General features: G+C 39.5%; 1 protein-coding gene across 1 annotated transcript in view; it reads left to right on the plus strand.

Moving 5' to 3' along the window:
• Positions 1 to 14,180, plus strand: part of cubn (cubilin (intrinsic factor-cobalamin receptor)) — a 359,402-nt gene that overhangs the window by 65,188 nt on the left and 280,034 nt on the right. The window contains exons 17-19 of the mRNA XM_059971453.1: positions 1,086 to 1,254; positions 3,689 to 3,899; positions 7,344 to 7,474. Coding sequence (XP_059827436.1) covers positions 1,086 to 1,254; positions 3,689 to 3,899; positions 7,344 to 7,474 — 511 coding nt within the window. The remainder of the gene's footprint in view (positions 1 to 1,085; positions 1,255 to 3,688; positions 3,900 to 7,343; positions 7,475 to 14,180) is intronic.

The raw sequence follows: 14,180 nt of genomic DNA on the forward strand, positions 1-14,180 counted from the left end.
GCCATTACAGTAACATTTTTCAATGGACTCTAGCTTATTCCCCATTTCTAATGTCAGACCAACTGCTCTAGAAGTAGTTTTCTTTCTGTACCTACTTCAAGTAGTGATATGATATTAGGTGCACTCCAATCTGTTGGATTGTTCCAGCAACTGTTGAATGTTGGAAGATAAGCAACACTACATATATTATTTATTGAGCCACTTTCTTAAGTACTCTGAGATGTAGCTTGTCTTCAATCCTATTATAGCATTTCACTCCCATTAGACTGTGTGAAAAGTCTAACATGGGAGATGAAAGAATATGAGATCATTCACTTTGGTAGGAAAAGATAATGCCAAGTACTGTGTAAAGGGTGAGAGTTTGAAAGCTATTGATGTTGAGAGGGCCCTAGATACTTTTGTAACACATTGCTATAAGCTTAAATGCAGATGCAGCAAGCAGTTAGGTAGATAAACATTATGTTTAATTTCATTACAAGATTTGAGTATAACTGTGGAAATAATTTGGTTCAGTTATTAAGGGTCCTAGCGATGTTGCACCTGAAATATTATATACATATCTGGTTTTCCCACCTTGGTATGAATACACTTAAGATAGAGAGAGTGCAGTACATGTTTACCAGGTTGAGTTATAAGATGGTAGTTTGTTACATAGAGAAAGATAAAACAGACTAGACCTGCACTCTTTTGAATTTAATACATGAAAGCTGATCTAATTAAAACATATGTAGTTTGTAAGGGGTTGACAGGTTGGATATGGAGCTTATTCTTCTTTTGCTATGGTATATAGACCGAAAGATTATAGTCTTCATATTAGAGCCTGGTCATTCAGGACAGAGCTAACAAGAAATTTCTTCATCAATAGGCCTATTAAGCTTTGGTACTCTGAAACCAAAAGACAGAAAAGTTGTGCTGAGGTAAACAATAAGCTATGATCTTACCAAGTAGTGAAGCAAGGACGAAAGATACCTTCATGTGCTTCTTTTTCTGAAGTTCTAATATTCCCTGAATCCATAGAAAATTGTTTAATTTGTTCATATTGATCAAGCCTTTATCTCAAGTTAAAGGAATCTGTTCACTTTCAGATCAGAGATGGTGCTACTATAGATTCTCCACTCATTGGAAAATTTTGTGGGGGTGTGCTTCCACCACCGGTACAGTCAGTACAGACATCAATGTACGTCATGTTTAAGATGGATTCTAAAAAGGCTAATAATACTGGATTTCAAGCTGAGTATGAACCTGCCAAGAAAGGTGCTTTTAAATATATTTGCATATTTGTTCATTTTTATCTTTTTTTTCTAATTTTCCTCATAAACACCAGAATTGCAGGATTAGTATCAGTGGACTCATTGAGACTTAGTCTGAATGGAGAAATCCATCTGATAACCACAGATACAATATATCCAACTGAAGGGTTTTGGCCCAAAACATTGACTGTACTTTTTTCCATAGATGCTGCCTGGCTTGTTGAATTCCTCAAGCATTTTGTGTGTGTTGCTTGGATTTCCAGCATCAGCAGATTTTCTCGTGTTGATAATATATCTTTCCAGTTAAGTCAGTAGAGAACTAATCCAGAGGTTATTCAGATCGCATAATCACAGTTTGAGAATTCAAAAATCTGACATTTTCTGAGTTGGTGACAGAAAAATGGCAATGAAAGCTGCCAAGGGACCTAGGATGACCTGAGAGGTCCTAAATTTAGACTTAAAATAAAGGAAACATATATAGTCTTTAGGAAGCTTAAATCAGAATGGGTTCTTATGAAATATAAAGATAGCAGGAAAATACTCAATCTGTCAATTAGGAGGACAAAAATGGGCCATGAAATGTCTTTGTTGACTGGGATCCAGGAGAATACCAAGGCATTTTATTCTTTTGTTAAGAAAAAGAGGATAACTAAGCAGTGGATATATCCACTCTGGGATAAAAGAACAAAATTGGTAAGGCAGTGGATCTTATCTAAATGAATTTTAGAAGGCTCTGATAAGGTCCCTTACACTAAATTGATTCAGAATATAAAGATACATGGGATCCCTTGTGAATTACAAATTTAGTTTCAGAACTGGCTTGGCCATAGAAAACAAAGAGTAAGAGTGGAATTCTGCTATGATGGCTGGAGGTCCATGACCAGTAGTGTTCCACAAAGATTTGTGCCAGGACCTTTGTTTTGTGATATTTATCAATGAATTGGATGAATATGTGGATTAGCGAGTTTGTCGATTTGCTAATTGTGGACAGTGTAAAGGACGATCAAAGAATATAGCAGGATATAGATCAGTTACAGATATGGGCTGAGAAGTAGCAGATGGAATTTAATCTGGGCAAGTGTGAGGTGATGCACTTTGGTGGGTAAAATAATAGAAGAAAGTAGGCAGTTGGTTGTACACTCCTTAGTAGCACTGAAGTACAGAAAATTCTTGGGGTCCAGGTCTGTAGTTCACTGAAAGTGACTGTGTAAGTAGCTAAAGTGGTATTGAAGCCATATGCTTATCTTCACTGATTGTGGTGTTGAATATAAAAGTAAGGAAGTCATGCTGCAGGTATATAAAACTTTAGTCAGACTGCACTTGAAGTATTGGATAGAGATCTGGTTGCCCTATTATAGAAAGGATATGGGAACTGTGAAAAGGGCTAAGAAGCGGTTTGCAAGGATGCTGCCTGAATTAGAGTGTATGAACTATTAGGAAAGGTTGGACAAACTTGGGTTATTCTCCCTAGAGTATCAAGGCTGCCAGGAGACCTGAAAGAGGTTTTTTTTTAACTTATGGGAAGCTTAGATAGGGTGGACAGTCAGGACTTTTCTCCCCATGTAGAAATGTCAAACTACAGTTGATGTACTTTTGCCATAGATGCTGCCTGGCCTGCTGAGTACCTCCAGCATTTTGTGTGTGTTTCTCGGATTTCCAGCATCTGGAGATTTTCTCTTGTTTGTGATTTAAGTTACCCATCATGTGTCCTTTAAATCTTTCACCTATCATCTTAAACCTATGCCCTCAATTTTTGATTCCCTTTCCCTGATCAAAAGACTATGCCTTTACCCTGTCAATGCCCTCACGATTTTACACATCTCTGTAAGGTCGTCCCTCCATCGTCTAAGCTCAAGTGGATAACGAATTACCATACCTCACGTTTCCCTATAACTCAGGCTCTCAAGTCCTGGTAACATTCTTGTAAATCTTATTTGCTCTAATTTTAATTATCATTGACCTCAGAGTTTAGACTCTCTAGGAAACGGTAGATAGCAGTTGTTGGATTTAACCCTTACTACAAGTTGGATCTTTAAATAGTACATTAAAAGAAAATTAACATATAAGTTTTGCTTCTTGCACTACTCTTGAGCTGGGAAATGCACCTTTGTATTTATCTTGAGAAACAGTACTGTTGGATTTATAATCCACAAGGTTCCTTCAGAAACTATTCATATACACATATTAAAGAAGACCATAGATATGATTAATTTCAATTCATAACAAAAAATCTTCAAGCAGTGTGAAACCAGCCAAGAATTTACTGTAATCGAATGGTCTGATGAATTGCATTTTCCTATTAGCTCATCGTTGAAATGCATATTTTTTAAATGTGACAAATTGATCAAAATTGACAGTACTAAGAAGGTATACACAATTTATTGTTCAGGCTTTCTCCTTATATTGAACAGTTGATGAAAAACTGATTTTCTTTGCAGGATGTGGTGAGGTTCTGACACAATCAATAGGTACCATTACAAGTCCTGGATATCCACATGGTGGCAAATGTATCTGGTATATTTCAGTTCAGGCTGGACAAGTTATCCGCTTGACATTCATTTCCTTTAATGTTGAATTTAGCATGAACTGCAGCAAGGATTACATGGAAGTGTACGATAACAGTATTAATTTCAGCAGACTAATAGGAAGGTAAGAAATTATGACATTTAAATTTTACATTCAATATTTGCTTTAATAATCCGGGTTCTCAAGGGAGCCAGCATTGCTAGGCTTCTCAAAGTATACAGGCTGTTTATTTAATGAATTTCAGAGGAGTCAGTTGAAACCCCTTATCTTGAAACAACAGCCATTCTATCTTTAATATATGGAATGTAGAACATTAACAGCACAGTATAACCCCTTTTGTTCATGATGTTTGCCAACATTTTATCCCTCCTACATAGCCCTCCATTTTTCTATCATCCATGTGTCAGTCTAAGAATTTCATAAATGCCTCTAATGTATCTGCCTCTACAACTACCCTTGGCAGGGTGTTCCATGCAACCACCACTCTCCGTGTAAAGAATTTCTCTCTAACAACACCCCCTATACTTTCCTCCAATCACATCAAAATTATGCCCCGTTATATTAGCTGTTTTTTCCCTGGGAAAAATTTTCTGGCCATCCATTCAATCGATGCTTCCTATCATCGTGTACACCTTCAGATCTCATCTTACGTTGTTGAAAAAATGCCCTAGCTCACTCAACCTATCCCTAACAATAACCTCTCACTCAATGTCAGCAAGACCAAGGAACTAATTGTATACTTTAGAAGAGTGAAACCAAAGGTCCATGAGTTAGTCCTCATTGGAGGATTAGAGGTGGTTAGCAACTTAACTTTTAACTCCTGCGTGTTACTATTTCAGAAGACCTGTTCAGGACCCAGCATATAGATGCAATTGTAAAAGAAAGCACAGCAGCACGTCTACTTCCTTAGTAGTCTGCAGAGATTCAGCATGACATCAAAATCTTTGACAAACTTCTATAGGTGTGTAGTGGGAGTGTATTGACTGGCTGCATCATTGCCTGGTATGGAGACACCAATGTCCTTGAACACAAAATCCTACAAAAGGTAGTGGATTCGACCCAGTACATCACTGGTAAAGCCCTTCCAATCACTGAACATATCTACATGAAAGGCTGTTGTAGGAAAACAACATTCATCATCAGAGATTCTTATCACCCAGGCCATGCACTTTTCTTACTGCTGCCATCAGGTACAAGGCACATGAGCCTCAGGATTCACACCACCAGCTTCAAGTATAGTTAATACCCTACAACCATCAGGCTCTTGATCAAAAGGGGATAACTACGTTCACTTGGCCATCCATTGAAACATTTCCACAACCAATAATTTCACTTAAAGAACAACACACACAAAATGCTGGTGGAACACAGCAGGCCAGACAGCATCTATAGGGAGAAGCGCTGTCGACATTTCGGGCCGAGACCCAGGACGTCTCGGCCCGAAACGTCGACAGCGCTTCTCCCTATAGATGCTGCCTGGCCTGCTGTGTTCCACCAGCATTTTGTGTGTGTTGTTGTTTGAATTTCTATCATCTGCAGATTTCCTCGTGTTTGCTCTTTAATTTCACTTAAAGGACTCTTTATCTTGTTATTTCATGTTCTCATTATTTATTGCAATTTATTTATATTTGCATTTATGCAATTTGTTGGCTTATGCATTCTTGTTGATGTTTCATTGATCCTGTTGTAATTACCATTCTATAGATTTGATGACTATGCCCACAGGAAAATAAATCTCAGGGTTGTATGTAGTGATGTATATGTACTCTGACAATAAATTTTACTTTGTACTTTTGTAATGCAGGCAGCATCTGGGTAAATCCCCTGACTAATGAAGGCCCACACAACATATGCCTTCTTAACAGCCCTATCAACTTGCGTAGAAACTTTGAGCATGGAAATGGACACAAAGGTTCCTCTGTTCCTCCACACTGCTAGGAATCGTGCCATTAATCCTGTATTCTGCTTTCAAGTTTGATGTTCCAAAGTGTATCACTTCATATTTTTTCAGATCAAACTCCATTGGCCACTTCGCACCCAGCTATATTTTTCAAAAGTTCCAGCACATCCTCTTTCTTAAGATTGATATGTTCTAGTACATAGGCCAGTTTTAAGCTGTTCTCACAAATGCTTAGGTCCCTCACACTGGTGAATACTGAAGCAAAATATTCATTAATAACCTCCCATTTCTCCACAGACTACAGGTACATGTCTTCTTTTCTATCCCTGATCTTTCCTACCCTCACTCTAGTCATCCTCCTGTGCTTCACATATATGTACAGCACCTTGGGGTTTTCCTTAATCTTATTTTTCAAAACTTTCTCAAGCCCCCTTCTAGCTCTCCTAAGTCCATTCTTCAGCTCCTTCTTGGCTACCTTGTAAGTACCTAGAGCCTTGCCTGAATCTTGCTTCATAAACCTTAAGCAAGCTTCTTTCTTCCTCTTGACTAGATCTTCCAGATTTCTTATCAACCATGGTTCTTTCCCTGCTTCAATGGACAAACTTAGCCAGAACTCCATGGAAGTGCTCTCTAAACAATCTCCACATTGCTGTTGTGCATTGGAACATAAGTGGTTTCAATTTACGCTCCTAAATTCCTGCCTAATAGTATCATAATTCCCCTTCCCCTAATTAAACACTTCCCCATACAACTGCTTCTGTGTCTCTCCAAGGCATGGTAAAGGTCAGGGAGGTGACCGATTCCAAGGGGAAAAGAATCCCCCTGCACTATCAGTTAAATTTTATGAATCATTGAAATTTTAAAGTCACTGATTTAGCATTTTTATTTGGAAGAACTGTAGGGTTTCAGCATGCTGTAATCCTACAGATTGTATAGTGAGTTCTCAAGATCTTGAGTTTTGAACAATGTCATAGCTCTTTTTCACGAGATAGGAGATATCAACATTCCAGTTTACAGTAATGGAAGTAGAACATGAAAAAGGCAGAAAATATTATGCCTTGTTAGATTCATGAAATGGAGTTTTATTCTATATTTGCTAATGACACCCTAACCCTTGTGTTCACCTCTCCCCCATTTACACACCAATGCACACATAAAACAGCATTCAGAATTACCCGGTAATGATGTTATGGTGGTGGGGAGTGTTGGGGGTTGGATCTTTGGCCAGTGATGTAATAACTAAACTGATATTTCCTTTGTCTTTTTCCTTTATATTATACTGTACACTGGCAGCAATAAAAACTCTTTTTGGAAAAGTATGGCAGTTACGCTAACAGTTATCTTTTACAGTAATTCTTTGCCATCATGTTGACTTTGGACAAGATATTTGAGCCTATAACTGGATTCCAAGTCTGGAGTCTAGACTTATTTTCTTTTGATAAGCAGCTTGAATTGCCTGGAATGATTTCACACAGAGGCATTGCCAAACATTAAAACTTGATTTCTGCTATTTATAACACAACATACTTCTGCTGAAATATGCTTCCCTATATTGTTTATGTGCTAAATTAATGTATTCTATGTGCAATTTTAGAATAGCCTCCTTTGTGCTGTGAATGTCCATGAGTATTAGTTTTCATGGTAAGCATTTATTTTACTTATTACAGGTATTGCGGAATGTCTGTCCCTCCTTCTATAACCAGCAGTGGCAATTTGATGAGACTTCTTTTTGTGACTAATTCAAACACATCAAGTAAGGGATTCCTAGCAACGTATGATTCCCTTGACACATCAAAGGGTATGTTGTTTGTAATGCAATGCTATACTCCGCTGTATAATGTAGAAGACAACTTTCTATTTATTTTTAACATAAAAGATCTACATTCAACCCAGCCCTTATGCCCATGCCAGTTTCTCTTGAGAAGATGGTCATCAGTCAGTGAGGGTACTCCCATAACTCTGGTAGAAAACTCCAAGATTTAAATTCAACAATGCAGAATGAGTAATGAATTTCCAAATCACAGTGATCTGTATGTAACGTGCTGGTAATGACATTTTCATTTGCCTGCTGTTTAATTCTACATAAAACCAACATAGACTGGATGCTAGGTATCTAAGGTGAAACAGATGATGTTGAGAAGACAGAGACAACATACAAGATAACAGAAACAGAGATAAAATATTAGTTCAGTAACCTATCATCAGAACAGGGTAGAGATGAAGCAACAATTGGTCTGAATTGAAAGGGAAATAACACTTTAAGAATAAGTTGTACCATCAGCATTCAGTGTTATTTACCCAGTAACTGTCAGCAACCTTAGAACTACTGCACGTGCTGATGGAGAAATTGAAATTTAGACCTGTAGAATCATACACCATGGAAAAAGATCATTTGGCCTATCACATCCATCTGTTAGTGACATGGCTTCCATTATTTCCTCGGGCTGAGAAATGGGTAAGAAAGGTTCATCTCAAATTCATTCTAAATCTCTTACCTCTTAAAGTAAATCAATGTCTTCTGGTTATGTTCATCTCTGATTAGGGAACAGATTTCAGCAGTCTACCATCACTCATAACATTATATACCACAATCATGTCCCTTCTTAACCTCCTCCACTCCAGGGAAACATCGGTATCTTCTCTGGTCTCTTTCCACAACTGAAATACTCTATTCCAGACAACAGCCTAGTTAATCTTAAACTTAATCTTTAACTCTTAAAGAACAAAAACTAATTGAGAAAATAGCAGGAATTTTCTTCATTTATTTGGGATAGTGTCACTTAATTAGGACAGGAGATAGTTTTTAAATAACGTCAATTGTGTGTGCTTGTTTTTAAGCATCAGTGATTTTTGCCACTGACAGTTGGCGAGAAATAAGCAGTAAGACAATTCGCAACTCTTTTACTCACTGTGGTTTCAAGCATTCAGACTTGGAAATGCTAGAAACAGCCGTTAGACATTATGGAGTGAACAGTTTTTATACAGCATTAAATGCATTTGCTTTTGTTATGTTATCCGTTTGGGCCAATGGACCAAAAAGCCATGATTTTTGATACAATTGCTATTTGGCTGCCATTCCGTTGTTTCAACCAATGTTTGACCATATATGGTGTGGACTAAGAATTGTACTTTATATAAATTCCTTTGGGAGGAAACTGACACAAAAAAAAATGTTTTCCAAGCTATTATTAGGATTTGCATTATTCATTAGAACTAGAAGGGAATGGTGAGGCACAGGATAGGGTGATTTTGCTTTTGTTAGCTTTATCCTTAATTGTAAAATATTTTGGGAGCCAATCAAATGATTTTTTTTGAGGTAGCCAAGCCTTTTCAGTCGTTTCCAACAAACCACTGAGCATTATAAATAAATTAATCCATACAGACAAAGCTGAATATTCTGTAACACTAAAGTAAATTTACCTTAGATGATAATTAATTATAATTTCTTATATTTGCTAACATCACTGATAGGGCCAATTTTTTTTATTAAACACAGTCGTCTCTCTATTATCCTTAAAGGATTCGGTTATAATTAGAGGCCAAGAGGATATGAGTCAAAGGAAATATTAAAATATGTTTGGAACTATTCACTAGTCCCTTACAATTGAAGTGGAGAACTCCCTGAAAATGGTTGTGATCTACTGGACGATATAAGAGGATTGACTTTTGATGATTTGTGGTGTTTTTGTAACAAAGAAAGCATTGATTGTAGTTTCTCATTCTTGCAATAAAACAACTATTTTGTTGGTATAACTATCGTTCACATACTACCTTTAAGATTTTGCATCAAACACATGAAATCAAAGAAATTCTACAGACAAAATGCTGCTGGAACACAGCAGGTCAGGCAGCATCTATAAGGAGCAGCACTGTCGACGTTTCGGGCCGAGACCCTTTGTCAGGACTAACTGAAAGGAAAAGCATTAAGAGATTTGAAAGTAGTGGGGGGAGGGGGAAATGCAAAATGATAGGAGAAGACCAGAGGGGGTGGGATGAAGCTAAGAGCTGGAAAGGTGATTGGCGAAAGTGATACAGAACTGGAGAAGGGAAAGGATCATGGGACGGGAGGCCTCGGGAGAAAGAAAGGGGGAGGGGGGGAAGCACCAGAGGGAGATGGAGAACAGACAGAGTGATGGGCAGAGAGAGAGGAAAAAAAAACAAACAACTAAATATTGTCAGTGATGGGGTAAGAAGGAGAGGAGGGGCATTAACAGAAGTTAGAGAAGTCAATGTTCATGCCATCAGGTTGGAGGCTACCCAGTTGGCATATAAGATGTTGTTCCTCCAACCTGAGTGTGGCTTCATCTTGACAGTAGAGGAGGCCATGGATAGACATATCAGAATGGGAATGGGACATGGAATTAAAATGTGTGGCCACTGGGAGATCCTGATTTCTCTGGCAGACCGAGCAGAGGTGTTCAGTGGAACGGTCTCCCAGTCTGTGTCGGGTCTCACCAATATATAAAAGGCCACACCGGGACTGTCTGGGGCCCTGAATGGTGGTGAGGGAGGAAGTGTAAGGGCCGGTGTAGCTCTTGTTCCGCCCCAGACAGTCCTTCCAGGTTAGGCGACACTTCACCTGTGGGTCGGCTGGTGTCGTATACTGCATCCATTGCTCCCGGTGTGGCCTTTTATATATTGGTGAGACCCGACACAGACTGGGTGACTATTTCGCTGGACACCTACGCTCGGTCCACCAGAGAAAGCAGGATCTCCCAGTGGCCGCTCATTTTAATTCCACGTCCCATTCCCATTCTGATATGTCTATCCATGGCCTCATCTACTGTCAAGATGAAGCCACACTCAGGTTGGAGGAACAACACCTTATATACCAGCTGGGTAGCCTCCAACCTGATTGTATGAACATTGACTTCTCTAACTTCCGTTAATGCCCCTCCTCCCCTTCTTACCCCATCCCTGACAATACTTAGTTGTTTTTTTTCTCTCTCTCTCTGCCCATCACTCCGCCTGATCTCCATCTCCCTCTGGTGCTCCCCCTCCCCCTTTCTTTCTCCCGAGGCTTCCCGTCCCATGATCCTTTCCCTTCTCTAGCTCTGTATCACTTTCGCCAATCACCTTTCCAGCTCTTAGCTTCATCCCACCCCCTCCAGTCTTCTCCTATCATTTCGCATTTCCCCCTCCCCCCACTACTTTCAAATCTCTTAGTATCTTTCCTTTCAGTTAGTCCTGATGAAGGGTCTCGGACCGAAACGTCGACAGGGCTTCTCCTTGTAGATGCTGCCTGGCCTGCCGTGTTCCACCAGCATTTTGTGTGTGTCGTTTGAATTTCCAGCATCTGCAGATTTCCTCGTGTTTGCTAAAGAAATTCTACTTTGAGTTATTCCAACCAGTTAATGGCAATGTGATAAACAAAAGAAGTTGAGAGAATGAACAGTGTGGTACTGGGAAAACTCTTGCTTCAGCTCAGATTTACTGAAGTTTGTGGCAGTGTTCCAGGAGAACCGGTAGCTCTAGCTTTATTTAACTAAATTATCTTTCTAGTAAAGGAAAAGGTTGTATTTCAGTAAGCATTAGTCCTAGTTGCCTAAACTAAAGCAATAATATGGATACAAGCACATTCATGTGGAAAACATCCTATTTGAGGGTGTGACAAAAATGAAAGCATGGATTAATGGACATGTTTTTAATATTTTGATTTAGATGATGGAATAGATCGCTTTGTTGCCAAGTTTGTAGATGATATGAAGATTGGTGGAGGGGTAGGTAGTGTTGAGAAAACAGGTAGGCTGCAGAAGGACTTAGACAGATTAGGAAAATGGGCAAAAAAGTGGCAAATGAAATACAGTGTTGGAAAATGCATAGTCATACATTTTGGTAGTAGAAATAAATATGTGGAATATTTTCTAAATGGGGAGAAAATCCAAAAATCTAAGATGCAAAGAGACATCAGCAGAACACCCTAAAAGTGATATGAAAGGCAAATGCAATGTGACTAAACACATTGATGATGGTAGAGCAGTAGATGTAGTGTATAGGGATTTCAGCAAGGCATTTGACAAAGTACCCCATGTAAGGCTTATTGAGAAAGAAAGGGGGCATGGGATCCAAGAGAAAATTGCTTTGTGGATCCAGAATTGGCTTGCCCGCAGAAGAGTGGTTGTAAACAGGTCATATTCTGCATGGAGGTCGGTCACCAGTGGTGTGCCTCAGGGATCTGTTCTGGGACCCTTACTCTTTGAGATTTTTATAAATGATCTGGATGAGGAAGTGGAGGGATGGGTTAGTAAATTTGTTGATGACACAAAGGTTGGGGGTGTTGTGGATAGTGTGGAGGGCTGTCAGAGGTTACAACGGGACATTGATAGGATGCAAAAATGGGCTGAGAAGTGGCAGATGGAGTTCAACCCAGATAAGTGTGAGGTAGTTTATTTTGGTAGGTCAAGTATGATGACAGAATATAGTATTAATTGTATGACTCTTGGCAATGTGGAGGATCAGAAGGATCTTGGGGTTCGAGTCCGTAGGATGCTAAAGGCTGCTGTGCAGGTTGACTCTGTGATTAAGAAAGGTGCATTGGCTTTCATCAATTGTGGGATTGAGTTTAGGAGCTGAGAGGTAATATTGCAGCTATATCGGACAGTGGTCAGACCCCACTTGGAGTACTGTGCTCAGTTTTGGTCGCCTCACTATAGGAAGGACTTGGAAACCATAGAAAGGGTGCAGAGGAGATCTACAAGGATGTTGCCTGGATTGGGGAGCATGCCTTATGAGAACAGGTTGAGTGAACTCAGCCTTTTTTCCTTGGAGCGACAGAGGATGAGAGGTGACCCGGTAGAGGTGTATAAGATGATGAGAGGCATTGATCATGTCCATAGTCAGAGGTTTTTTCCCAGGGTGGAAATTGCTAGCATGAGAGGGCATAGTTTTAAGGTGCTTGGAAATAGGTACAGAAGAGATATCAGGGGTAAGTTTTCTTTTACACAGAGTGGTGAGTGCGTGGAATGGGCTGCTAGCAATGGTGGTAGAAGTGGATACAATAGGGTCTTTGAAGAGACTCCTCGACAGGTATATGGAGCTCAGAAAAATAGAGGGCTATGGGTAACACTAGGTAATTTCTCAGGGAAGGACATGTTCAGCACAGCTTTGTGGGCCAAAGAGTCTGTATTGTGCTTTAGGTTTTCTATGTTCTAATGTTTGCATTTATTTCAAGAGATCCAGAATACAAGAGCAGGAATGTGATGCTGAGGTTTTATAAGGCACTGGTGAGGCCTCACCGTGTGTAATGTGAAGTTTTGGGCTCCCACCTAAGAATAGATGTGCTGGCATTGGAGAGGGTTCATTGGAGGTTCACAGGGGGTGATTCTGGGAATGAAAGTGTTATGAATTGAGGGACGTTTGATAGCTCTGGGTCTGTACTCACTGAAATTAAGAAGGATGAGAGGGGGATCTTATTGAAACCTTTTGAATGTTGAAAGGCCTAGACAGAGCAGATGTAGAAAGATGTTTCCCATGGTGGGGTAGTCTGAGACAACAGCCTCAGGGTAGAAGGGTGTCCATTTAAATGAGAGATGCGTAGAAATTTCTTTAGCAGGAGGTTGGCAAATTTGTGAAATTTGTTATCACAGGAAGATGAGGAGGCCAGGTCGTTGGGTGTATTTAAGGCAGAGCTTGATAGGTTCTTGATTGTACATGGCATCAAAGGTTATGGGGAGGAGGGTGAGGATTGGCGCTTAGGTGAAAAAAAAGGATCAGCCATGATTGAATGGTGGAGCAAACTTGGTGGGCTGAATGGCCTAATTCTGCTCCTATGTCTTATAGTTTTATAGTCTTATGGTCTAATATGATAGATTAGAATAGAGCTATTAAAATCTGAGTGCAAATTGTAACATTTTGGGTTAAATGGACAACTTCCAAGTTAGAAGCTTTTGCAGTGACTCATAAAACTGCAGCTTTTTCCTGAGTATTACACTAAACTACAGGGAAAGTTCTGGCATCCTACGCAGATTATGATTTTATGGTTCCAGAGCTCCACAAGCAAGCTTTGTGCTCTGTTGGCTGATGTTCCAATGCGTAATGAAGTCCAGAAAATAACATTGCATAATTTGTGGCTACCATCTGGATTAATTTGATTTTCCATTGCCTGTAGAAATAAATGCATGAAGGAAGTTTTTTTTATTACTACTAAATAAGTGGATAATTACATGATATAAAGCAGAGACACACTGCAGCATGGTAGAACTTATGGATAAAGAGGAGCAACATCTCTTTGAAGTATGTGCATGAAACAGATACCCATGGAACTTCATACGAAGATGACAACGAGGTTGACAGTGCACGAACCAAGAAGAGACAAAACAGGTTGACCTTCCATACAAAATATTTTGGAAATGTCGGCCTGACTGCTCTAAGAACCCAGAATTTAAGTCATGCACCAACCAACAGTAATGTTGAGGAGAGTACTTTGCAGACCAAAAGAACGAATCAGGCTATTAGACAAGATCAATGTGGTCTACAAAATCCAATGTGGGGACTGCAGCAAATAT

This window comes from Hypanus sabinus, chromosome 6 (genome assembly GCF_030144855.1).
Source record: "Hypanus sabinus isolate sHypSab1 chromosome 6, sHypSab1.hap1, whole genome shotgun sequence".
NCBI classification, from domain to species: domain Eukaryota; kingdom Metazoa; phylum Chordata; class Chondrichthyes; order Myliobatiformes; family Dasyatidae; genus Hypanus; species Hypanus sabinus.